The sequence below is a fragment of the Electrophorus electricus genome, chromosome 19 (assembly GCF_041902795.1).
Source record: "Electrophorus electricus isolate QZ-2024a chromosome 19, ASM4190279v1, whole genome shotgun sequence".
Classification (NCBI taxonomy): domain Eukaryota; kingdom Metazoa; phylum Chordata; class Actinopteri; order Gymnotiformes; family Gymnotidae; genus Electrophorus; species Electrophorus electricus.
In genome coordinates this window covers 5493050-5519661 of record NC_137515.1, presented here as the reverse complement: position 1 = coordinate 5519661, position 26612 = coordinate 5493050, and the positions used below count along the sequence as shown (strand labels likewise).

Genomic DNA, 26612 nt, shown 5'->3' with positions numbered 1-26612 from the left:
GCAGATGTTGCGTAAGCAGCACGTCACGTCAGTGAGGTGCACTGATCCACTTTTTTCTCCACTTTTGCCATGTGACATGTTGCTCCGTCATGACAGAAAAAAAGCGTTGTTCGTCATCCAATTGCTCCTCAGAAGTTGCTCTTGGATGGTGTTTTGATACCATTCGTTATTCATGGATTGAGGAAAAAGAAGGTGGACAAACAAAAACTGTGATCAACTCCAAGCACTAATCAGGCAAGAACTGGTATCCAGCATGCCAAGGCGAATTGCAGAAGTCTTAAAAAAGAAGGGTCAACACTGTAGATCTTTGCTTAAACTGGATGTGTTTGTCAATAAAAAAGTCAATAAAAAACTTATTAAATGCTTATAATTGTATATATGTACACACACACACACACACACACACACATACTGGGCGTGATTTTGGCGCCATCTAAAGGACATAATAGCTCATATTGTCAAAACTTTGTCTCGGTAATGATACCTCTAGTTCTTATAATTTAGCAAACTATTCCGTTTTATTCGCCTTTTTGTTTCGAGAAACGTGGAGCAAATCAAACGTAAATGAAAATCAAAGTGTAATGCATAGTTCTATAGAATAGTTTATGCCAAATCCCAAACATTGTTTTAAATTATATCTTCTTAAAGGAATTGTGACGACCCTCCCTTACGAAGAAACATCGAAATATGGTCCAAACATGAAATAAAAGCATTTAGCTAAAATGAACTGACCCTGTCCCAGTTATCTCAATTGCTGAAAGCTACCCTTGATACTATTGCACAGTGGACATATTTTCCATAGAGATCCATTTACAAAACATGTTCATCAAAGCGAACGCTATACAAATTGAGAACACATGTATTCACTTCGGAAATGCGGTGCAAATTCAGAATCGCTGCACACAACGCAACGGAAGTTTTGGCGTCGCGGGACACTAAATCGGGATGGACAACCAAACGTATGTCGTAAAATGTCGCCTCACCATGACTGAAAATACCCTTACGTTTAGTAAGGGCAGCTGTCACAGTGTTAACCTTTCACATCAGTAAGGTATATCCTTACCTGTTGTCTTAGAATTAAGACTTCAGAACATGATGATTGGATTCTATGAATGTGTGATTATATTTCACATTTATCAAGAAACAGCAACATCTTGATGAATCCTGTCTGATTTTTAAGCAGAACTAAGGTTGTGAAATGTTTTTCATGGTTTATATGAAGAAGTAAGTTGTGTGCAAAGCCCCTAGTTGTTTAATCGCGAATTTTTGTATTTGTTTTGTATATTTTTTAGTTTATACTTATAGTGCTTTGCGGTGAGTTTGCACTGCGTTTCGGAAACGTATTGCAAGTGCTTTACTCTTGATTAATATGCTTTGTGTAATTGCATCGCTTTTTGACCTCTGTTGTTTTGTTCTGTGACCTGATATCAGAGCACCATTTAGTATAGCATCAAAAACGATAGTTACCCTATATTCTGAAAGAAATCCTTCAAAGCTGTATAACAGGCCGTTTTCATTCAGTTATCTGACTAACCAGTTATTTATTATTATTTGTTATATTCAACCCTTCTCTTAATATAAAATGATTTGTATTTAAATGTTATATGTTGGTTGCGCCATGTGTAGCTACACATTGTTTTAAACAGCGTAGGCCGAACGCATGCGATTGCGTCATTGACATAATTAGGCCAAAATATCCGGTAATTTCCCATAGCGAAGACCAGTTTACGTATTTGTTAAAAAATAAAAAATAAACTGTGACAGAAGGCTGTTCTGGTTGGATATGCTTAGCCCATTTCATGCGGTAGCGTGGCCGAGCGGTCTAAGGCGCTGGATTAAGGCTCCAGTCTCTTCGGGGGCGTGGGTTCGAATCCCACCGCTGCCATTAATGTCTCTTTTTAATTATTTTGCAGAATTGAGGTGTGCTTTTTAAAACCACTATCGGCCTAAATAGGTTTTAAGTGTACCATATCGTTAATACCCTGCGAAAATAAACAAAGGACATTTTAAACACAAAAGACATTTTAAAAAATAAGAAAATATGCCTATTTCGGTAAGATGATAAGAACGATACTCATGAAACAAGTGAATATTACTCTGATTTAGTACAGTATGTTTTCTCTTGGTGAATATACACATTAGAACAGCATAATAATGCATCGTTTAACCATAGTTTTCTACACTGAGCGGGTTACTCTCTCATACCGCCATGTTGTCTGTTTGCGAAACCCTTTCGGATTAAAACAGACCACGCAGGATGGCAGATTCCACCAAAGAAAAACCCAAACTGCCTGTGCTTTGCCTGGGTACCGCGTCCATGCGCTCCAGCATCACCGAGCGCCTCCTCCATCTTTTCACGCGCACCCTCCCCTACCTGCAAGCTGCCCGGATGACGGGTGACGTCAGCGAGCCGTCTTCGTTCCCTCAACCCGCGCGTCCATGTCTTTGTGCGTACACGGTGGCTGAGGAGCGAGTGCAGGCAGCCCGTTCGCGTATTATAGCGGGATCAGCGAGGCGCGGCACAGTCGAGGCGCTCGACCCACCGGCGCGTAAAACGGACAGACACCGGGGGGGACGTCGTGCGCGCGTGTGTTTCCGAGCAAGATCACCTCTTGAAAGTAACCGGAGGAGTGAAATAGAGGAGAGAGGAACAAACACCCGAGGCAGTCCATCTTAGTCATTTAGAAATAGCTCTCCGTTGGATTCATATAACTCGTACGCGCAAATCTCACTAAGACATGTGAGTAAGACTACATTTTTATTCACGTTTATTGTGTCGTTTTATTATTTTTGAACATTTTATTTTTAGATGTTTTTTTTAAATTATTCGTATTCTAGAATCTGCCAGGCTGCTTGAGGAGAGCCGCGTTTTCAGACAAATAGTGGATTCTGTAAAAATCAACCAGAAGATGTGTTTTCATTATAGATTTAGAATTTTTATAGCGGTGTCTACTTTTATTTGCCTGGTTAATGTATTTTGAAAGCCTTTGACCGTTTTACCTGAGCGCATCAGCTAATAGATAATAATGCATACGATAAATAGGCTATTAATAGCAAGCGTGAGCTCAGTACGGATGGCCTTCATAACAACAGTCACACCTAGCTGCTTCTCGTCGCAGTCTTTTCGGTTAAGATAAATGGCTTATAAAATGTTTTGCAATATACATAAATTATGTAGGTGTTGTTGTTTGAAATTATGTTGACAATGACTGGAAACACGTCTATTCACCAAATTAGACTGGTTTGGTTAGAATCGCTCGCATGCTATTTGATGAGTTAAAATGTTCATAATGTGTTACATTTAGGAACATAATATTGTTTATGAAAGCCTTACAGTCCATATCTTTGCTTGAATGAGCGTTCATCTAAAGACACGAGAGAATTCGATTCCTGTATCCTCTGGCCTTGTATTTTTGATCTCGGGCCCATCTTTCCCAGTAAACACTGTCTGAAAATGACAACGATCTGTCGATCAAAAGGCAAAACGACCCACTGTGTGATGTGGTGTTTTTAATCTAGACAGTATACTTTAAGCGTAATATGCACACATGGTGGGGGTTGGCACGTCAACGGTTATATTGGTCGCGTTTGTAAGGCAAATAGGACACTAAATTATCTTATTATATAGATTCTTTTATTCTTTCGGTATTTTCCTTTTTTTTTCGGCACAACACCTTGTCATTAGGCTGTAACCGAGTGGTTGGCACAACGGGCGCACGATCCTCCGCAAGAAAAGATGGCCGAGGTAGTCTTTTGGGTGCGTTTTTTCCAGGCACGCTTTCCTAACTGGCTTAGATAATCATGGTGGAAACGCTGCCTCCAATTACAAAATCCTTAGTATAATATTTGCTGTGATGACCTTATGTTTATGGCGTCAATGAAAATAGCTCATTTAAGTGCTTATTTAATTATTTAGAATATTTTTAAAATGGGACTACCTGCGATCGCTCCTAAACCGTATTAGTTGTCTGTTCTTTTATGTGTGTATGTATGTGTGTGTGTGTGTGTGTGTGGAGAGGGGAGGGGGTAATTACCGTCTCCTTTATTTAAGAGAATGTGTGTTGTTTGTGACGCACGCGCGCGCACACGCGCACGCACGTGAAGGCCCAGTGAGCGGCGGGGGTGTTGTCTCTGCCGCTGCTCGTGACCCTATACCAGTCGAATTGGATGAATATCCGTATGACACAGCATTTATCTATGAAATGTGGTTCAGCTATGCATCCCTGTTCTCACGGTGTCTTTAATGAATTCCCCAAAACCAAGCAAAAATTTGCGCGTCAGTTTTTTCCATTTTGTTTTGAATTGTCGTGTCTTTATATTAAAGTAGGCATTGTATGATCACACTGGCTCCAGATTCAAATGATCTATTTTCCTGAGGTGATTTTTACCGATCTGTTTGTATAATAAGCATAATAATGATCACAGCATTACCATGTAATAAATCTAACAGCTACATCATAGCAGAGCTTTCAATGGATATTACAGAAGGATGATGACATGCCTCCACCAGTCTGGGATGCAGACACGGACTTGTGAACTGAGTTACAGTTCAGAGTCAATGTGAGCCCAGATGTCTTGGATACAGTGGGCTCCTTTGATATTCTGTAGTCTGTAACCTCTTTTTTTAAAAAACCTTTTTATGTGTGGCTGGGGAAACAAACCCAAAACATAAGATATGCTGGTCAGTGCTATAAGGAATTTGCTGGGAATTAATTCTTTGAAATGTTGCACTGCCACTCTAGTATTGTGTAATAGGCTTTTGTGATACATTGATTAATGATTGTCTGGTATACCATTAGTGATTATTCTACTCAGGGAAGATGGCAGTGTGCAGGATTTGATGTCTAAATATAGGCTTTAGTGAAGAAGAAGCTGAAACAGACCTAGTGGTTGGAGAGAATATGTCACGACAACCTTGCTATGAATGAGCCCACATGTGCCCACACCACATCTGCTCTGTTTGGTTAGTCATGACAGGAGGTAGAGATACTAATACTGTTATTGCTGAAAACATCAAGCCTCTTCAGAACTGTATGGCTGTGGAGGATTAATAGCAAGCTGTATCAGAGGTGACCTTTATACTGAGATCTGTCGCCATCCGGTGGCCAATTGTGAAAACAACGATCCCAATGTACTGGGTTTGTCTCTGTACAATCACAAAAAAACCTTTCAGTCTGCTAGAGCCAAAATTGTAGTTGCCATAAAGTTTGATAAGTGTATTTTCCCCAGTGCGATTAATGTTGTGATTTTATAGAAGAATCACGGCTGAGTGCTGTATAGTGCTTAAGATTTTAAGAGGTACTGGTTTGATGATTTATACATTAGTGCGAGAGCTCTATTCCTCAAATGTATTTATTTTTTTAATCTTGTGAGTCTGATCACATGAAGGATTTCATATGATTATTGATGATGCTTCATTGCCCTTTGATCCTTTATTTGAGTAATGAGGACCTGTTTTGCTTTGTCCTAGATCTTCCACCATGACTAGTGTACATATGTCCCTTTTTACCCGCAGTGTATTCAAACATTTAATACTTTGTTTTTAACAGGGTTATTACAGTTTCAGTATTGTGATGGGGGTTTCAGTATTGTGATGATGGAGTCAGTATTCAGTATGTGTGTGGAGGTGGGGTGGAATTGAAGATGATAGCCCTGATTGGACGGCCATGATGTAGATTTTAGGTGGTTCTTGTCCTGGTCTCTGAGGGATATTGGATAAGAGGGCTGAGTCTGAGTCCCTGAACACTCAGCCCTGTTGCCTATAATAAAGGCCCCAAAGCCCAGCCAGATATCTCTGCCCCTCCCTGTGCTTCTGAATGTTTTTAATGTGCTTACCATGGTTATTTTAGTTGTGGGGGTTCTAGTAAATAATATAATTTCTAAAATAAAAACATCTGCAAGAATGAGTTGTTTTAAAGAGCACGGTCATGGAAAACTGAATTAGTAAAATAGAACTTTTTTTTACAAATTTTTCTTTACAGAAGTAATGTAAATATTGTTAAAGTTTCAAAACACGTCATTCACTCCCCCAGTCCATACAGTATATATCTGAAATCTAAGCTGCAAAATTAGTCCATTTTGAAATCAGTGTTTCTCTGATGTCATGAAAACAACCCAATTTACTTCTCCACCTATTCAGCTTTTAGCCTCAGCCAATCACAGTGCAATTCTCAGGTATATTTCAGCTCAGAGTGATTTTTGCACAAGGCACACTACAGCGCAGCCAGTCAGAACCGAGCTCACATATCTTACGTCCATCTTAAAGGCACAGTAACAGAAACAACCTGTTTAATTCTAAGGGATAAAGAAAAGCTGGATATTGGTCACGTAAAAAGAATTCTGACTGTTTTTGAAACAGAAAAGCCCCACAGACGTTGTAAGTGGACATTAAGGAAAATATAAAAGAAAGCATCCACCTACGAAGACATTCAGTCGAGGCCTGTATTTGACTGGGTTGTTTTTGACTGACAGGTCTGCCCCAGCCTCTGCCGGCGCACCTGCCCCAGAGGGAGGCAATCAGCCCCCTCCAAACCTCACCAGTAACCGTCGCTTACAGCAGACACAGGCTCAAGTGGATGAGGTGAGGGACCGCACTCGATTTGACCCCCTGACCCCAAAACAAAATAAACCCCAAACCAAAAAAAAATGTCTCTCCGCAAAACAGCTAGCTCCATCCCCGATCCCCATTCCTGCACAGCCGTATTCCAGTCGCGTGCACTGACTGTAGCACCACGTCCGCAGGTGGTGGACATCATGCGCGTGAATGTGGACAAGGTCCTGGAGAGGGACCAGAAGCTGTCGGAGCTGGACGACCGGGCTGACGCGCTGCAGGCCGGGGCCTCCCAGTTCGAGACCAGTGCCGCCAAGCTGAAGAACAAGTACTGGTGGAAGAACGCCAAGGTAACGCGTCCCGGGCCAAGGGCGCGGAACGCGGACCAAACGCGGCGAGCGTCTTAATTGCAAACCAAGCCGACCGCCAGTCTAACCCTTCGTTTATACAGCGTTTCTATGGTGCAACAAACCCAGGTGACGAATGCAGTTCGAATGTGTGAATGTACATTTCAGTGCCTCTTTCCCTTTTTCCTCTTTCTAGATGATGATTATCCTAGGAGTGATATGTGTGATCGTGCTCATTGTGATCATCGGTAAGAGGCCCCCGTTTTCTGTGTGGCACGCATCAGCCAGTGCATATTTAGCCCAGCCAGTGTGAGTGTCTCTCTAAAAGAGGCTTGCTGGTAATTGAGGACTGTGTTCTTTTTTTGGTTTGTTTCTTGCAGTCTACTTCAGCACCTAAGCGGGAAGTTTCCTACCCCAGCCTGCGTTCATGACCACCCAATCCACAATAATTGAATTATCTACCCCCAGAGTGTAAATCTGCACCCGTGATGAACCCTGCGACATCCTGCCGCCCTCAGCCCCCCGCTCCCCAAAACATCCTCTACTGCCCGTGAGCAGGACCCCAGTCCCTCTGCATCCCCGCGTCTATCCTGTGAGTGTGTGGTCGTGTTTCCTCTGTAAATAATCCCCTGCTTTTCTCAGATATTGTTCACACACTTCAAATGTAATGAAAACAGAGAAAGCAAATGGCGACCTTGGAAATTATTGGTATATAAAATCTATGGTATATACAAATTGTTCTTTGTAGAGTTTTATTCTGATGTAACATTTTTGTAGTTTTGTGTGAATGTGTGATTGCTTTCTTTCTTTTGTAAGACTTTTTCTTTTGAATTCGAAGAACTGCCTACAAATCTGTGTGAATATATTGCACGCTCTGTCTCATTCCATCTTTCTTTTGCCTACTGTTGCTAAATGAGTTTTAGTGTGTCTTTGCACACAGGAGCTCGACTCCTTTAACTGAGGTACTAAATCCATATCTTACTTCGACTCGCCCACACGGGGAGTCTCTCCCCTGCGCTGTCAGTACTCCTCTTGATCTATCGTTCTTTCTTTTTTGTTTGTTCTTTTCTTCCTTCCTTTTTTTTTGAAACTTTTTAAAACCCTTTTGTGAACTGCCACAAATGATTTGGACCGATGTCTGCTGATGTCATCTTTGCTTTGGATGTCTTTAGTGTCTTATCTCTTGAACATTCCTTTACAGCAGTGTAGAATTATGCTGTCTACAAAATCTCAAAAATGTCTCATACACGAAAGAATTATTAGTAAGAGCTGAACTAATGGAAACATTTATTGATGAGGCATAGGCAAAGTTAAATATTTAATGGCATACAATATTAAATGATTAACAGTATACATTTTCATTGTACTGCAAAAAATACCAAATTGGCCATGTAAACAAAACAGAGGTTTAGAAGTATTTTGTTTAGAAGGTTGTTGGTTAAATATCCTTCAACTATTGAACACCGCCAGGTGTTTCACAGAGTTAAAGGTCCAAAGCCAGAGAACCCCCCTCCACACACACCCACACCCACACACACGCATGTGTGGAGGACAGGCATGACCAAAAAGGGGAAAATTATTAACATGCACAAGAAGCTTGTTTTTGATGGCTCTTTTGACCTAGTAAATGGTGTGACAGGTTTAGACTGATGTAGCACCAAATGTTAACTTTCTTTCTCACACAATTTCAGTCTCGCACACAACAACAAGGAGAAATGACTTAAAAGTGCAAACAACCTGAAGCATTGCCAGCCAAACGTTTAGACCAGCAAGTACCACGCAAGTCCTTATTGCTGTCCTGAACTGGTGGTTAAGGTTTATTCTTGTTTTATTATGTAGAGATGCTGCCTTGTTTTTTATGTACAAATTTGTATTCTGAGTGTTTTTGTGTGAAGCAGAAGAAAAGGGACCAGACCATTCAGCACTTGGTCGTGTGTGTGTGTGTGTGTGTGTGTGTGTGTGTGTGTGTGTGTGTGTGTGTGAGTGTGTGTATAAGTGTGTGTGTGTGTGTGTGTGTATATATGTGTGTGTGTGTGTGTGTGTGTGTGTGTGTGTGAGAGTGTGTGTGTGTGTGTGTGTGTGTGTGTGTGTGTGTGTGTGTGTATATATGTGTGTGTGTGTGTGTGTGTGTGTGTATATATGTGTGTGTGGGTGTGTGGGTGTATATATGTGTGTGTGTGTGTGTGTGTATATATGTGTGTGTGTGTGTGTGTGTGTGTGTGTGTGTGTGTGTGGTTTTAGCTTTGTAGTGTATACACTGCCAAGCGCCTGGGGGGACGTTTGTTTTGTCACTATTTTCTTACTGTTCTTATTGGCCTGCTGTTATACATACAACCCCCCAACCACCTCTTCAATGCAGATCCCCCTCCAGGCACATATGTGCATGCTGTCAGCATGAAATGAGCCGGTGATGATGTCCGATGCACACGTGATCTCACAGCCCCGCGAACACACACACTGTCTGTACATACCTTCGCTCACTGAGCGACATACCCTGTTTTTACATATTAGCCCTGTTGTGCATACCCCCCCCCCTCCCCGGTTCCAGCCCCCCACCACCAGCTGTGTGTACAGTGAGCTCAGGCTTGTGCAGACTGGCTGGAGTAATGTGTGTGGATTATCCCTGCTTCATCCCGCCAGATTAGACCGCTCAGGCAAAGACAGGCTGTTCCCATAATGACACGTTTACAGGAACTAATGAATAGATGGTGGATAAGATGATTGACAATGACAGAAGGCGGGGCCTCGGGTCTCCAGGGCGGGACTCTAGAGGATCAATGGGTGTGACTTCAGATTGCAATTAGGGTTACCTGTTTTAGTGATTTTGAATGGTGGTAAATCTCAAACAGGTTAGTTCTCAGGTATTCTAAAGGTGTTCTCTTGAACAGTTAGCAAGGAAAGGCCTGAATAGTTTGTAAATTGCTCAGAAAGTCATCATTAAACCTCTACTGTCATCCTATAGTTTTTTTGGGTTTTTTTTTTTTTTTACTGCAGGTCACGAATTCATTGTTTTGTCATATAATGAACTTAGAACAGTCCTCCTCTCCCACGCACCACCACTTACTTAATTTCCCTCAAACAGAGCAAACCATTTACAGGAAAATGACCAAAGACTATATTGTCTTGCTTATGCTGCCAATTGCCATCAAAAACAGGTTTAGGACTGAAGCTTCTCCCCTCTGGTCAAAAACCCCGAAACAAGCCCAGTCTGCTGGTATTCTCCTTCAGTAGGAGGGAGCAGCAAAGAAGTGGTAATGTTTGCGAACCATGCAGCTGATGCAATCCGAGCATAAGGACACGGCGCAGCCTCTGGTCTCCGGTGAGGCTGATTATGTGTCCCCTAATAGCACAGCTCCTTTATTTCTGTCTCTGTGATGCTGAGTAAGAAACACAAAACAAAATTTTTCTGTATCTGTTGAAGAAAAAAAAAAAAAAGACAATCTATGTTGTTTAGTGTTGTACTGTGGGGTATATCTGAGGAACAGGGGTCCTATTTTGTCAGGTATGCCAAAAAGGTTTAAATTAGGACCAAAAAATTTAAAACACGGACAATTTACAGGCAATTTGATTTTAAAATTAGGCAGGTGCGACGATTTGTGTAGGATTTACATAAATGTAAATGGTGGATTTGATGTAAAAACACTTATTGGGGTAGGACATATAAATGATGGACAAATCATAAAAGGGTTATGTGAGGAAATCACTAACATGTGCAGCAAGGATTCAAAAAGAGGACTACTAAAACCTGATCTGTGTGTGTGTGTGTGTGTGTGTGTGTGTGTGTGTGTGTGTGTGCGCGTGTGTGTGCGTGTGTGTATGTTTGACAACAGACATTTTTCTTTGTCTTGGTGTTTATTTTATGGTTAATAATGTGTGGTCGATGTGGAGCAGGCTCGGATAATCGAGTTTACCAATCTGCTGAAGGTAGTGTGTCTTCTATAGTGGGGAGAAGGAACGCAGACACACATCTTCACCTGACTGACTGAATCCAAAATGATTTGTCCATCTCACATGGCACACAGTTGCTTTGCTTACCTAAATTGTTTACCTTGGTTCAAGCAGAAAGCTGTGGCCTGGCCGTTCACGTCTGCTTTGGTGAAGAAGAGGAACTTATTTATATTTTATTTAATTTTTTAAAAGGAGAGAATGGGTACATATTAGACAATGGCACCTGAAGCCTGCCTTACTAGAGGTTTGCTTGTCAGCATTTCTGAAAGCTTGTACTTAGAGCGAGGCAAAGCCAGTTCATCTATAGATGCTGTCTTTATAGAAGGGGAGTGTATCAAACAGAAGACTAGGCTCTCTTTTACAGTCAAAGACTTCAGGTATGAATAATGGTTGCGGCTAAGCAGGGACAGAACACTGGCTGCTTGTTCAAGACTGTAGAGCTTTGTGCAGGCCAGCCAGAAAGGCACTGAGCTGAGAGCCACGCTGTGGTGTTGACAGAACTGTTTGTATTTAATTTGCTTATGTGTTTAATTTGGCAAGGCGTGGAGACAGGGCTCTGGGTTTGCATTACCTCTGTTCACTCTGCCTTTTTGGAGGGACTAGGCTGGAAGAACACGGGCAATACAGTCTTCAGAGTTATATTCTGTTTATTTATGTATTTGTTCTCTTTGTTTGTTTTTTGAATATTTTAACAGGACGAAGTACAATGTTAATGGAAACCATTTGAGAACCAGACATACATGGCAACAATTGTAGAGTAAATTTGTCAATGTCTAATTATACTGATGAACATCTTGGGAAAATATAAATATAAATAAATAAATATATATATATATATATATATATATATATATATATATATATATATATATATATATATATATATATATATATATATATATATGAAAAAATTAAAATTATGACCTGTATTTATTGTTCCGAGTTAGAAATTAAAATGTGTGTGTTTGAAAGCAATGACAACATAAATAAACATAAATGAAATATATGATTAAAAAATTCTCCGTTGTTTACTTTCAAAAACGCCTGTATTCTTCTACACAGGCAGAACGTGTCATCAGCAGAGGAATGTCTGATGTCCCCCACATCACCTTGCATGCATTTGTAGGTGTTAGACATAGAAGACAAGTAAATGGCTTTGATGATTACTGAAAATGTATCACCCTGCTTAATGGGAAGAAAGCAATCTAGCCATTTTTGTTATATAAATGTGTGTGTGTGTGTGTAAATGTGCATAACAGAAGACCTAAGGGGCAACAGCTCTAGAGACTTTAGTGTTCTCCTAACACTAACATACCTACCTGAAAACACTAACACCAACACTAATATCCAACAGAACTGGGTGTAAAACTGCAGGAACTCACTTAAATGTGTAGCCGTGGCTTTAAGGACTGAAGGTGTGCGTCACAGTCTTGTAACGTTTAGATGAGGTGGGTGAAGAAACAGCCTACACTTAAAGAAATCTGACCACTTAAAGAGATCTGATTGGTGAAGCTCATGAACTGAGAATTGCTGTTGAAACAGAGACTCTTTAAACTCGTTTAACCGCCCAGATGAAATATACAAGTAAGGTAGCCATACCATAAATTCGAAAGCTGTAGCCAACAAATGGGCTCTAAATCTGGAAGAATTTGTGTACTGCACATATAAGAGACTCAAATAGGAACAGGTTAATGTTTTTATCTTAAACAGTAGTCAAAACTTTTCCTTAAGTGCTAACTGCTGGTCACAAACATCGCTGTTAACAGAGTGGCAGACTGACATAGATTAGTGGGTAGGGTTTCACAGGGAGCACATGAGAAATGTGTGAATCTAGTTGGAATAGCGTGTTCAAGACTGTTGGCATCTCAGACTCATCGCCACTGATCCCTTTCCTCTGGCTACAGTGCATTGCATTCTGAGGCGACTCTTTTCATCCTGACTGCGCTTTAGCATGCCACATCCCGGCTGCTTTGAACAGTCAAGAGAACTCCACGTTAACACAACTGAGCTTCAATCAAATGTAGACCGTGCACATCCCCTAATCCATGTTTAGTCAGTCAGTATGTAACTGATACAGTGCAAATAAATAATGAGAACTTTGATAATCGAATTTTTTCTCACATGGGAAACATTAATTCGCCAACCGTTCAATAGCATTTGGAAATGTGACCTATTATCTGTTGTATGGTGGTATGAAAAATGGTGTGGCTCATTTCAATTATTTTTTAAATTCTGGAAAAGAAAAAGTCATAAGGGGGACGGAGGTCCTGAAATCTTTGCTTGAGCATAAAGATCTGTTTCATTTAGTGAATATGAGAATAACCTACATCATCTGCGAAATCTTCAACTGTCTCTAAACGTTCAAATGCCATGCAAGAGAAAGGTCCAGAAGACATTTTAAGCTAACATTTCACTTCCTGAACATTATTAGCCACGTAAGTATCTTACCTACAGACCCGTAAACACTAGACAGCAGCTATTACATAGTAAGGATTCATGACTACGAACCCGAGCTCACATTTGTGCATTCATCGTTGTTAAGAATCGAGTCCATCTTTCTACCGAATCTGGAGGGAAGGATGGGCGTGTCCGATAGGGAGGGGCGTGTCCGATAGGGAGGGGCGTGTCAAGCTGGCACCCACGGCGGCAGGGGCTTCCGCGTGGTGGAATACAGTATTACACATCGAGTGGATAAGGAGGCGCGCCCCCTGCCGGTTGCTGTCGGCGACGTGGGGCAGGGAACCCTAGCAAGCCGAAAAAAACGTGCTAAATGTGACATTGGTTTTCTCGACTCGCATCTACAAAGTCAGAAGCTATACTGGATTATAGCAGGGCGATTTATTAAATGGATTGCATAGCAACATGTCTGTTTTCTATAAGTTCCGATTAATATTCGCAGCTAAGCGATATGAGCTTGCCAGTCGACTCGCTTCACCATTCAGTACGACAACCAGAACGTTGATGTCTATATAAGGTAACACCTTTTGCGCGTGTTAAGCGATTTTGCACGAGTTAATCAGATTTATTTCACCTGTGGCACACATAGTAGCCTGTTCGTCTTTCTGCAGCGATAGACGAGGCTACTTATTAGTTATAGATGGTAGTTAAATACGCTATCTATGTTTATTTTTAGTCACGTATTCATTCGAAACGAATAAGTACTTTTTTACTAATATCAAACCAGCAAATAACTAATTCTTTACCCAAATCAGTAGCGCTCAATAAACAAATTGTACCTTACCGTCTTCAACTATTTTCATTACCACAAACGAAACCATATGCAACACTAGCTTACAACGCGGAAAATGTGTTGGCATCACACAGCTAAAACATTCACCACGCAGTGTACATTTCACATAGTAAACAAACACGATTATGTGACGAGCGCAGCCACGGGCTGTCATATGCCGTAACCTGTAGGGACATTTTGATTAAGGTTAAGCGCCCGGACGCTTAACCTCTGTCCTCATTTCACCCCTGGTCCTGACTTTAATTTTGGGACTTTAATTACTATTTTTACTTCAATCAATCATACGCAGAATTTATTTATTTCAGAACTTTGTCTATTTTTGCTTCCACCCAAGGATCCCTTCCAGTTAACTGTTACTAATTTGATATTTGATTATACCCTAAAATGCATAGCCCAAAGCTACATATAATTTATCATAGATATCGAACAAGCAGAGATGGATGATTGTATCATAGTAATTGTGTTTCGCGATAACGTATGGGTGTCCACCAGCCGGGTTTCTATGGAAATAAGAGATGTGGTCGAAAAAGAACATAGTGTTCTCTCACTGAACAGAGAAGCACACGAGAAACGGCGGTACAACGTGACGCCGGAGCGCCGTGCCGAAAAAAAACCATTACTTACCGTCCAATCAGAGAGCGAGGTTCGGGGATGTAGGCGTGGTCTTATCTGAGTGGGCGGTGTTATTATCATTCAGCAGCCAATGACAGTTCAGGGTGCGCCGTCCTTCCCGAATAATGTGTTCTTTTTCTGACCGACAAGAGTGTTTTCTCAAAAGTCCACACTTCAGCATACTTATACTCCTCATTAACGTGCACTCACTGGCGAAGGTAAGAAGGAAATATTTCTCGAATACGTAGCTGTACTTAGCGGTGCGATCGCTAAGAAACAGTCGAAAGTTCAGATTCAAACTTTTAGTTAGCTACACTAGTTTATTCTATGTGTCGGGTTGTTCGACTATAAGCTTTTAATATAGACGATCACTCATCGTTAATTGCCCATTTCTACGAGGTAAGCTGCATACGATCACTGCGTGACTTGGACGCCTCAGAACAAGTTGCTTTGCTAACCCTTTATTCTGTGTTCCGGACAGGCCGGTTACATATTAAACTAACCCTACAAATTAAATATCTATACTTCTTTGATAGGACTGCATACACTGGATCACTCTGTCAGTTCTGTTATTCAGTTGCCACTTCGCCGTTAATGGAGTTTCTCATGCTCAAATGTAGTCATAGGAGAGTAAGGCTTGCTACAGAGAGCCACTGTCATAACGGAGAGGTTTTGAACAAACCAAAGCACTGGATTTCAATACTGTTCTTTCTGTTTCCTTACAGGTGCGCATAGCATTTCCAAAATTAACAAAGGCTATAGAACTTGAAGAGAAGCTGCAAGTCATTGAAAACTTCACTGACTAATTGGCAAGTGTGATGAGTGTCTCCTGTGATTGGTGCTTGATCGTGGTGACACTGTGATTATTTTGAATGGTACCCAAGCCAGCAACACCCCGTCTGACGCAGTTTGACGAGCTTTATTATGTGTGATGCTAACTTGGAAATCCCTGTCAGCAACGTGGTTCAAAGAGGACGGAAAGTAGCTGTGGAGGTCCAAGCGAGAGCGCGTGGCACTGGCGCCTTCAGGTTGATTGACAGGTCTGTAGCCCATTGGGAGCAGAGCTCCTCCCCCGTGGACAAAAGCTCCAGGCTGGCGCAGCCATCCCACTCGTACGACACAGATGCCAACTCCAGCGGCAATGACTCTGCTGAGCGAGAGTGTTGCGATCACGTGGGACAGGAGACCTCTACCTGCAGCTCACACAATGGGAAAGACTCAGCCATGGAGACCACAGAGAGCAAGAGGTACGCGTGCAATCAGGAACCCCCGTCTGATGACACCTGCCCAGCTCTGCTCCTCTTCCTCTGTCTATAAATGTTTTTTTTTCCTAATGATAAATAAACTACGGCATTTGCCTTCCTCTAGCTCCCATAGTCACTCTCTGGCCAGCAGCTCGGCCGCCTACAGCCTGCTGAGCGGTGGCTCCGAGCGGGACCAGCCGTCCACCAGCGGCTGCAGCAGCGAGCGGCCCGCCCGGTCGCAGACGCAGAAGGAGCTGCTCCGGGCTCTGCGCGAGCTGAAGGTGCGCATGCCCCCCGACCAGTGGGCCAAGGACCGCTCCAGCACGTTGGCCTCGCTGCAGTACGCCCTGAAGTGCATCAAACAAGTGCGGGGTGAGTGCGTGCCACGGGACCTCTGGACCCTGCCAGGGCCGCGGGACACGACGGGAAGGAGAGTGGGAATGTTTTCTTATTGTGGTCAGAAGTCTAAGATTGCTCTAATGGTCTGGCCCAGATTTGTGCCAAGCCGTGTAGTGATAACGTCTTTTGGGAAAAGCTGAAATGAACAGAAACAGATCTGGATGTGGGCCGAGCCTCGGTGTGTAACCTTTCGGTGGGTGTGGCATGTGCTGTAATTTTGCAGCCAATCAGGAGTATTATCACCAGTGGAGCATCGAGGAGAACCAAGGCTGCTGCCTGGACCTGTCCGCGTTCACCATCGAAGAGCTGGACAACATTACCTCCGAGTATACGCTGCGGAACGCGGTATGAAACGCCTCACGGGCATTCCATTCATCAGCAGCACATCTGCTTTTCTTTGGTTCCCTCACTCTGTCTCTATTTCTAGGATACGTTCTCCGTGGCGATATCCTTCCTCTCAGGGAAGGTGGCGTACATCTCCCCTCAGGTGTCGTCTCTGCTGTGCTGTAAGCCAGAGAAGCTGCAGGGGGCACTGTTCTCTGAGCTGCTGGCTCCTCAGGACGTCAGGACCTTCTACAGCGGCACGGCCCCCTGCCGCCTGCCCCGCTGGACCCCCTGCACCCGTGCTGGTTAGTAGGGGTCATTAGCATATAGACAGGCCAACACTAGCAGCTCGCACATCGATAGTGTGGTTGATTACTCTAGTGATTAATTAATTAACTGACTGATTAAGTGCATGCACAACATTATTACAAAGCCTTATAAGTGTGTTATGAGGATTTTTTCATTCTGCTTTACAAGGCATTGCACAAGGCGGAATCATTTTTGTACGTTCCTTTTAGTGCAGAGGTCTGACTTTGTTGACACTGGTTATGGTGTCCGTAATAGAGAGAGAAAAAGAAAATGACAAAATGGAAAACTAGACAGTAACCAGATTAACGTGTCGTTGGGGCAGTCTCGACGGTGGAACGCGCCCCGGAGAAGCCCGTGTTCTGCCACCTCAGCGGGGGACGGGGGAGTGGCGGCGAGGCGAAGTACCGCCCGTTCCGCCTCACCCCGTACCAGCTGAGCCTGCGCGACTCGGACACGTCCCAGCCTGAGCCGTGCTGCCTGCTCATCGCCGAGAGAGTACACTCCGGCTACGAAGGTGAGAACGGAACACACACAGAGCAGAGACCTCACTGTCTCTTAGGCCAACGTCTGCAAGCAAGTCACACTACTGAGAACGGGTGTTTTCAAGGGCTTGTTCAGCCATCAGATGGGGCACTTCCTGGGACTTCTAGCCCTTCCTCATTCACTTGTTTTTTACTTTTTTTTTTTTTTTTTTTTTTCCACGTACCGCATGTTTTTGATTTCGCCTTTTTGCTGGTCGTGAGACATGTGAATCCTTGAGGAGCACCCAGGATGAAGACTCAGATCACATCTTATTTTTTGTGTGTGTGTGACTCATGGTTTTTGTTCTCTCGGCACCATGCTGAAAGTACTTCTGTCTTCTACAGCACCCCGTATCCCAGCCGACAAAAGGGTCTTCACTACCAGCCACACCCCGGGTTGCCTGTTCCAGGAGGTCGACGAGAGGTTGTCTTGGCCTTAGTTAATCGCATGCTCCTAGACTGAGCTCATTTTCTTCTGTACTAGCTGCTAACGTTTCGTCTCCTCTCAGGGCCGTGCCATTGCTGGGGTATCTACCTCAGGACTTGATCGGGAACCCTTTGCTCATGTACCTGCATCCAGAGGACAGGTCCCTCATGGTGGACATTCACAAGAAAAGTACGTTTCTTGGCTTGTTTTTTGTGAACCGGGCCGCCCTGAGGCAGTCAGTTTTGCCAGCGTCCCACTGCTGGAGCTGCTGCTGCTAGCTTTTCAGACCGTGGTGCCCAGGCTCGCCCCAGCAGTGCACTGCATATGCTCCCGGAGTCACTCATCTTATCGTGTGTGTGTGTTTGTGTGTGTGTGTCTTGCAGTCCTTCAGTATGCAGGTCAGCCCTTTGACCACTCACCCCTGCGCATGTGTGCACGAAGCGGTGAGTACCTGACTGTGGACACCAGCTGGTCTTCCTTCATCAACCCCTGGAGTAGGAAGGTGTCCTTCATCATGGGACGCCACAAAGTACGAACGTGAGTGACCGTCCCTCTCTCAGGATATCTTAATTATCTCAGAATGCACCACTACCCTGTTTAATTTAACTCAGAATTCAATACTACCCTAGTCCTCTCACAACTAAACACTCATCTCATTGACTAACCGTAGAATTCATCAGTAGTATGATTGGTTTATCCTCAACAGAGCAAACCACCTCTGATTAGCAGTGACTGCAGCAGCTGCCACAACTTAAAGTTCAAAAGCTGGAGGCTGGATTAATGTGTCGTTTTCCTAGAAACATTCTCACATGACTAAGACTGAACACCAGCCAGCAGGGCATGAAACCAGTGTTTCCATGCCAGTTTAGCAGTGCTGGCCTTTTCACAGGGCAGTGCTTGGCAGCATAGCCATTAGCCGTTAGCCTTTAGCCTGAGCACTGCGCTGCCTCCAGGACTCCCTTGAACGAGGACGTGTTCACGGCAGTGGCTGAGGGTGCGGTGAGGACCATGTCCCCGGAGGTGGCCCAGCTCAGTGAGCAGATCCACCGGCTCCTGGCGCCACCCGTCCATGGCTGCTGCGCCCTGGCCTACAGCAGCGTGGGCAGCATTGGCTCCCAGGAGCGCCAGGCCAGTGGCCCCGACTCCAGTGATGGAAACGCTGCCCCCGCCAGGGAACCCCCGAACACTGGCAGGGTGGTAAGGACTGCAGCATATGCTGTAACGCTGCCTTCCCCCACACACACACACACACACACACACACACACACACACTCACACTCACACTCACACTCACATACATACACATAAATAACTCACATGAAATCAAGCATTTGTATGTTTTGATAACAGATTCTCTTTTTCACATTATATACCAAAGTATATCATACACAAAGGCATGAATATGGATATTTTTAGATAGCTGATTCTTGATCCTAGCCCAGGAGAGCCCATGCTCTGCCCATTTTAGTGTTTTATTCTGTTCCGTCACACCTGATTCAAATCCTGTGGTGATTTATGAGCCCCTTGGAAGTTGAGACAGGTATCTGCAGCGTCTGGGTTGGGGTCCCTGTGAGCTGTATATATGGGGCTGACATGCAGGCCCATGCTCAGCACCTGCTCACTCCCTGTCCTGCTCCCTCTTTCATTTTTAAATTGACTTTATTAAGAAAATTCAATTCAATTCAATACAAACACTCCATCACAAAAACCTCACAAACATTATCCATCGGAGGACCCAGACTACCTTCACTCTATACATTAACAATACAATTTACATCTCTTTCAATACTTCCCTTAGACATGCGAGGATGTGCACATGGAACAGAGCAGCCATCAGCCGGTGCCCACAGCCTCCCGCAACAGGGCCCTACCCTGCAAAACCACCTGCTCAGGTAAAAACCAACAGGAACACGCAAGCCATTTGCTGGCTGATGTGCTTGGGTTATTTCCCAGTCACGAGCTCGGAGCCATTGTTATAGTTCTGATAAGATCTTTACCGTTTAGGAGATATGATGAAGCCTGCTGGTGCAGAGAGCACTTCCAGAGAGAGCCAGCAGGTGGCAGCCCTTGGCCCCAAATCACAGGTTTCCACAGAGCTACCAGGAAAAGGGCTTCCTGTCCCCTACTCGTACCAGCAGATCAACTGCCTGGACAGCATAATCCGGTGTGTGTGTGTGCGCGTGTGTGTGTGCGTGTGTGTGCGTGCGTGTGTGTGTGTGTGTGTGTGTGTCCGTGGAAGCTGCTCGGCTGGCAGATGTAAGGTTCCCCCAGCCTTGACGGCACGTTCTGGGCTTGTTTATGTCTCAGGTACCTGGAGAGCTGCAACGTTCCCAACACGGTGAAGAGGAAGTGTGGCTCCTCCTCCTACACCACCTCCTCCACCTCTGATGAGGCCAAACACAGAAAATCAGCTGGAGCAGGTGAAGGTAATTTGGCACACTACTGATCACACACACACACACCCTCTGATGCATTGAATCAGTATAAAAAACATGCAAGTCATACACACCTGTATACAGTCTCTCTCACACACTCACTGATGGTGATTAGTATGTGCAGACGTCAGCACGTAGATCTCACCCTCTGCTCTGCTCGCCAGACATAGTGAACACCCTGGAGGTGGCAGAGGTGTCGAAGGTCATCCCCATGGAGTCCACTCACTCTCTGACTCCCCTGGCTCTGCATTGCAAGGCAGAGAGTGTGGTGTCCGTCACGTCCCAGTGTAGTTTCAGCAGTACCATTGTCCATGTCGGGGACAAAAAGCCCCCAGAGCCGGGTAAGCCCAGACTGTGCATCCGCAAGCCCCATCTGCCCTGCTGCGTGTGTTCCTGCACCGCTGTGGGACGGCTCCGATCTGTGGGCTAGCAAAGCTTAGCATCTCGGCAAGCTGTGGGTAATCCTTGTACGTCAGGTATCATTTTAATGCACTGGATTAGCGTTAAACTCATAAATCTTTTTGCAAGGGCTGAGCAGTGGCCCAAAGATCGTGAGTATTTGTATGGATCATAAAAAATAGTTTGGATCAAACCAGAAACACTAGAGAAATAATAATCAGGGCGATGGAATGAGTGAAACTGAAACGCTAAAAACATGGCAGTAAATATTGCAGGGGTTTTGGGGGTGAATACGAATGAAGCCTTTTTTCATCACTACTTGTAAAAACTGCTCTGTGTTCGTGGGCTAAATGAGATTCACAGTTGGTGCAGGGAGTCTGGCTATAGGAGCCTTTTACTTTCAGGCATTCAATGAGTTCAACTCTACTTGGCTTATGTGTCGAGTAACCTCGGAAACCTGACTTGCGCGTTGAGTAACCTCCATTAACCGCAATGTTTTGGAGAGTCTGCTCACAGACTCGTGGTTTGTTTGTAGCCGGACAGGGGCGCACAACGCAGTACAGGGATGCACACTGAAACTGCTTCTGCTCCTTGTTTCTTAACCCAGACATTCTGATGACGGAGGAGTCCTTGAGCCCCCCTGCGCCTCCTGCTGCTGCTCCCCAAAACTGCACCACATCGATGCCTGCGCGGGTGGCCCCACAGCCGGCCAGCTGTCCCGGCGCGTCACCTACGGAGACGGAGGGTAGGAGAGGCGGGGGCGGGGTTCCCCGGTTGGGCCTCACCAAGGAGGTGCTGACCAATCACACTGAGCGGGAGGAGCAGACCTTCCTCAGTCGGTTCTCAGACCTGAGCCGGCTGTGTGTGACCCAGCCCAGCACACCTCCTCGCAGGCACACAGCCGTGCCCAGGGTCAAAGGTATTACCCATTACCCACGTTCCTCTGGGCCTTACTGCCAAGCACGGATGAGGTCCAGTGACGGACTGAATTATGATGTCAGTGGTAGGGGAACACACACTAGACACACACAGGTTCAAGGTCTTTGGGAAGGTTCTAGACACGCATAGCTTGAAAGTATTTTTGGAGGTCCTTGACACACACACACTGATGGTTCTACACACACACACACATTCAAGGTCTTTTTGACCGTTCTAGACACTCACGCACAGGATGAAGGTCTTGTTGAATGCACTTCAAAGCTGGGCGCTGTGCTGTTGCAAAAGACACGATAACATTGTCGTCTTTGGAGTCTTTAAAAGGCATCCCATTTTGTAATGTCCTACTTTTTATGTTATGTTCTCACTTACTCTTTTGTTTTCTGCTATTTTATGTTATTTAGGTATTCGGCGCACCCATGACAACCCAGTAGGTGGTGGTAGTGGGCGGCGGCGGGGCAGAAGAGGTAAAAGAATCAAGCACCAGTCCGAGGGCCCCTTCCCCAACACCCAGTCGCTGCCCACACCGGGGGCAGAGGGGCCCGGCGCCTCAAACTCCACCTTCCCCTGGGCCAGTCCCACCATCTCTCAGGCTCACGGACCACCCATCCCAACTCCTTACCCTCCAGGATGTCTACCCTTCTACCCCCTTTTCCCTCCTTTCCCTGCCCCCCCGGTGGACGCCGACCCCAGGATGGAGACGGGCAGCCTGGGCTCCCCGACAGGCCCCAGGTTCCCCACGCAGGCCTCCCCAATCCTGCCTGCCACGGCCGCTCGCCCGGTGCTGGCGTTCATCCTGCCCGGCTGCGTGCTTCCGCAGCTCACTGCGTACGTGCAGCCGCACGGGCAGGACAGAGCCGAGCCCGCCCGACTCAGCCGGCTGCCGGCCCACTTCGGCCCCGCGGTGGGTCAGGCGGCCCCAGACGCCCTCCCGTTCCACCCCGGCACGGGGCAGTTCTGCCCGCTAGCCTCCCAGCTCAGTCCTGCTCCTGCTCAGCTAGCCATGCCGCTGCAGTTCTGCAACCCCAGCGTTATGACCCAAAACGGAGCTCCCGAAGCCCCAAACCCTGCTACAGCCATCTCTGCCCCGCCCCCTCGTGGCCCCTCCCACTCCAGCTCTCCTCCATCCACCAGTCAGCTGGTGGAACATGAGGGGGCGGGGTCTCCTCTTTTCAACTCCCGATGTTCCTCACCTCTGAACCTGCTACAGCTCGAGGAGTTCCCAAGTAACCGCAATGATGTCACACAGCTGACCCCGCCCCCAGGGGGATGTCTCACACAAGGGGTACAGACTTCTGTGACTTGCAGCAGCTCCAAGGATAATGTGAGTGAGAGTTTTGATATTGTACATGGCCTAGAGACTTAAATTCTTAAATACTCTTTGAAAATAAAAGATATATAACAATATAACATCATTCTGATAGAACAGGTTTTGAAATGCCTTCATTGCCACAGAATGCCTAGGAATGTAGTTATAGAATTTATAAAATATTAGAAAGTTATACAGCTTTGGCCTTCCCCCAGTTTGTCTGACTAAAAGCTATTTTAACTGTTTATCTTAACATTTGCCTCCCAATGTTCTGTTTTACCCACTGCTGTTTTCGTGAGCAACATTGTGCACGGACGTTGAAATTCTTCGCCAATGTTGTTCCTATCATCTTCCTCTGTTCCTCTTCGGTCCCATCTCGCATCCCAGACCGATGTCAACGAGTCCAACCAGGACGCCATGTCCACCTCGAGCGACCTGTTGGATCTGCTGCTTCATGAGGACTCACGCTCCGGCGCAAGTTCAGCTGCCTCCGGCGTGGACTCCTCGGGCTCCAACGGCTGCAGCGTGGCGGGAAGCCACGGGCCAAGCTATGGTGTGTTAGCTGGGAAAAGCCTGGGTTCTAAACATTCTCCACCTAACGCCAGCGAAGACAGTCGCCGGGCTGTTGCGTTCGTACATGCTTGTGTCTGTGCGTCTAGAATGTAATTCTGGACCAGTCCTTTTTCTAGAACATTCTAAAATCAACCGCCAACATGATGTTTGTTGGAGAATGTTAGGTCACTATGTTTAGACAGACTTACACCCAGCACTCCAGCATTTACCAGTCTCTGTCCAGTCAAAGACATTATTTGTGAGCTGTTTAACTGGACAGGAATACCAATATTTACCGATATTTACCTTACGATCTGTTACAAATCCAGGAAGTAGTAACACCAGCAAGTACTTTGGGAGTGTGGAGTCATCGGAGAATGACCAAGGACACAAAGTGGCCTCGGGCGACTCAGGAGAGGAGCACTTCATGAAGAACGTCCTCCAGGACCCCGTCTGGCTCATCATGGCCAACACGGACGAGAAAGTGATGATGACATACCAACTGCCGAGCAGGTGATGCCTCACGCTGGGGCCAAGGATAAGAGTCCATATGGGAAATGTTTCTGTTTGTGTAAGAGCTCTACGTTGGGAGACCAGGGGTGAAACGGGGTGGTTGTCTCAGTGAGCAATGTGGGGGCTTTTGGGTGGTTTTGTCTTCCTTTATAATAGTTAATGTTTGTTCATATGTGTTTCTATTTGCTGTGTGTGTACGTGCTGTTGTGTGCGGGTGTATATGTGTACGTGTGCGTGCAACTGCGTGTGAACGTGTGCATGGGTGTGTTTGTGTGTGGTTGTTTGTGTGTGTGTGTGTGTGTGACGCAGGGACAGAGACGCAGTCCTGCGGGAGGACAGGGAGGCTCTGAGGCGCACGCGCCTCCAGCAGCCGCACTTCACGGACGAGCAGTGCCGAGAGTTGAGTGAAGTCCACCCCTGGTTACAGAACGGCTTCCTCCCCTCTGCCGTCAGCATCTCGGTCAGTAGGCACCCCTCCCCTCCACCAGGGGGCACGAGCCTCACCTCCAGCCCACTAGCTCGGCTGACGCCATCGTACGCTTCATTGTGACACCAGCACACGCTCTACTGTGATACTACCACACGCTGCAGTGTGACAGCTGGCATTATCACATTACACTGTGACACCATAGCAGCTCGTACTGTCGCACGTTATATTGTGGCACTGTCACTCTTCACGCTGACACAACAACAGCCAACACCATCACACATTATATTATAACAGTTGACGCCATCACACGTTTCACTGACACCATCTGAAGTGTCATTTAAGAGCTTGTTTTTTTTTTTTTAAAGAAATCCCCTCAAATGAGACTCTCACTGTCCGACTTCCGTATGTCCCCCAGTCCTGCAGAGGGTGCGGCTCCCCTACAGAGGCTGCGCCACCCCCACCCCCACCCCCACCCTTTGACCTCGAGCTCGCTGAGATGGATCTCTCCGGAGATCTACGGGAGCAGGGCGGCCCCCTGACGGGACCAGTGGCCAGCGCCGTCGTCCCGGACGGCGAGCGGTATGCGGAGACGAAGCGGAGGCAAGGTGAGGACAGCAAAGCTGGATCCAGCCGTCCGCACAAAGCATCCTGGGATGCCGAGACCACTTCCTCGGGGGAGCTGCGCTGTAGAGAGTCGTGACGGGCTCGGGGACGCAGCCTGTGCTGCACGCACAACACTGCTGTTTCGCTTGCTTGAACTGCAGTAAATGAAATAATTGCACTGCATTCTCTAGGAAGACAGAAAAATAGCAAAAAAAAAATGGCTTACTTTGAGGAAGGAATGTTTATGTTAAGTTTTCTTTTCAAAAGTCACTTTCTTTTTTTGTGCAATTTGCATGTTTGGTCATGTGTTTTATTATAATAATTGCAAGTACCAAAGACCTGGTTTACTGTTCAAAATAAGCATATCTTAGTTGAAATGAAATTATGCAAGAACGTATGAACTGTGTGTGCCTGATCTAGGTAAAGTCCGGTCAAACACAAGTGGATTTGCTGAAGAGCTTGCCAATGTGTACATACGGGACAGTCCTGTTTGACAGGGCGCTTCCATAAAGATCAGAACACTGCTTGATCGCTGAGACATGCTGACCAAAGCCCGCATTAGTGCGTTCATTCTGCTCCAGTTTTTGCACATTGTATTATTTTTGTATCTCTCTTACATTATTGTGATATTTGTGTACTTGTTTTTTGACAAAAGAAGACAAACCAAACTAAAAACCTCAAATTTGTGAGGAGCTGACCTGCCCGTTCCTATGGTAACGCAGCTATCTTATTGGAGACGCGTTTGAACTTGTCTCTACGTACAGGGAAAACCAAACAGAACCCAGCGTGCCTGAGATTCAGAGCGGCTTCCAAAGAGTTTATTTCCTCCTCAGGGTGTGTTTGCTGGGGACCTTGTCAAGCTTGCCTCACTAAGCATTCGGTTTACTTTACAGGCGTAATATTTAGGAGTTTTTTGCACCACATCTCTTCCATTTGCCAGTGGCATGCATGCAAATCAGTGTTTCAATAAAGCTGCACTGCAAAGGATTTCTCATTGATTTTTCAGTAATAAAAGACTTACGAAAGGAAACTTTCGTGTCTTGTTTTTGTGGTTTTATTGCTGCTGACGGAGTTAGTTCCACTGTTATTCAGACGTGCACCATGACAGCCGTGATGACAGCATCATCAGAATGGTGCTCTCTTGCTCCCTCCTGCTTTAATGAATAAAACATAGACATATCCAAACCGTACTATTTTTGAAGTACTTTGCTATGAAATAGATGTTCGTGCTTTTGACTGTTTTTTTGTTTTTTTTTTGACTGACTGTGTGTGTGTGTGTGTGTGAGAGAGAGAGAGAGAGAAAAGGTCAGATTCATACCGTTCAGTTCAGTGTGTTTACTGCTGAAAGAACATTCCAAACAGAATCTGTAATTTAATATTGACAGTGGAGGCACTTGGAGAAAACTTTGCCAACATTCCACTAAAACACACACATGCACAGAGATAAGAAGAATGTTGTAAGCACTATGTATAAATTTAGTGTCAATGCACTGGGAGAGTTGTA

General features: G+C 45.4%; 2 protein-coding genes, 1 long non-coding RNA gene and 2 other non-coding genes across 9 annotated transcripts; 4 read left to right on the top strand and 1 right to left on the bottom strand.

Moving 5' to 3' along the window:
- Positions 1–845: 845 nt before the first annotated feature.
- vamp2 (vesicle-associated membrane protein 2) lies at positions 846–11693 on the top strand. Of its 2 annotated transcripts, none has more exons than XM_081701812.1 (5): positions 846–959; positions 6472–6580; positions 6742–6900; positions 7094–7145; positions 7278–11693. In XM_081701812.1, the coding sequence occupies exons 1-5, from the start codon at positions 946–948 to the stop codon at positions 7292–7294; spliced, it is 351 nt and encodes a 116-aa protein (XP_081557938.1). In that variant the 5' UTR covers positions 846–945; the 3' UTR covers positions 7295–11693. The 2 variants fall into 2 exon arrangements, with proteins under 2 accessions (XP_081557938.1, XP_026871123.1); XM_027015322.3 differs by lacking the exon at positions 846–959 and adding an exon at positions 2444–2740.
- LOC113580637 (U8 small nucleolar RNA) lies at positions 1041–1173 on the top strand. Its single transcript, XR_003410986.2, has one exon. It is a non-coding gene; the product is annotated as a U8 small nucleolar RNA (small nucleolar RNA).
- On the top strand, positions 1804–1885 carry trnal-aag (transfer RNA leucine (anticodon AAG)). Its single transcript has one exon. It is a non-coding gene; the product is annotated as a tRNA-Leu (tRNA).
- On the bottom strand, positions 11400–14170 carry LOC145652370 (uncharacterized). The gene is made up of 2 exons (XR_014118553.1): positions 14087–14170; positions 11400–13589 (listed from the first exon to the last, which is right to left on the bottom strand). It is a non-coding gene; the product is annotated as an uncharacterized LOC145652370 (long non-coding RNA).
- On the top strand, positions 13666–26138 carry per1a (period circadian clock 1a). 4 transcript variants are annotated; one of them, XM_035535543.2, is made up of 20 exons: positions 13666–13819; positions 15433–15954; positions 16076–16323; positions 16574–16695; positions 16778–16979; positions 17306–17497; positions 17850–17928; positions 18014–18120; positions 18315–18468; positions 18885–19128; positions 19730–19823; positions 19936–20095; positions 20239–20357; positions 20531–20707; positions 21373–21684; positions 22106–23025; positions 23398–23563; positions 23892–24075; positions 24385–24535; positions 24921–26138. In XM_035535543.2, exons 2-20 carry the CDS (start codon positions 15632–15634, stop codon positions 25203–25205), a joined length of 4239 nt encoding a protein of 1412 aa, XP_035391436.2. In that variant the 5' UTR covers positions 13666–13819; positions 15433–15631; the 3' UTR covers positions 25206–26138. The 4 variants fall into 4 exon arrangements, with proteins under 4 accessions (XP_035391436.2, XP_026871113.3, XP_081557937.1 ...); XM_027015312.3 differs by lacking the exon at positions 13666–13819 and adding an exon at positions 14784–14925; XM_035535544.2 differs by lacking the exon at positions 13666–13819 and adding an exon at positions 14949–15106.
- The last annotated feature ends 474 nt before the right edge of the window (positions 26139–26612 follow it).

Bases quoted from the DNA above. Each gene is read 5' to 3' on its own strand.
- per1a (XM_035535543.2), top strand. From the start codon at position 15,632: ATGTGTGATGCTAACTTGGAAATCCCTGTCAGCAACGTGGTTCAAAGA. The intron at 17,929-18,013 runs GTTGTCTTGGCC...GTCTCCTCTCAG, and splicing joins TTCCAGGAGGTCGACGAGAG to GGCCGTGCCATTGCTGGGGT. The intron at 19,824-19,935 runs GTAAAAACCAAC...TTTACCGTTTAG, and splicing joins CTGCAAAACCACCTGCTCAG to GAGATATGATGAAGCCTGCT.
- vamp2 (XM_081701812.1), top strand. The intron at 6,581-6,741 runs GTGAGGGACCGC...CCACGTCCGCAG, and splicing joins CACAGGCTCAAGTGGATGAG to GTGGTGGACATCATGCGCGT. The intron at 6,901-7,093 runs GTAACGCGTCCC...TCCTCTTTCTAG, and splicing joins ACTGGTGGAAGAACGCCAAG to ATGATGATTATCCTAGGAGT.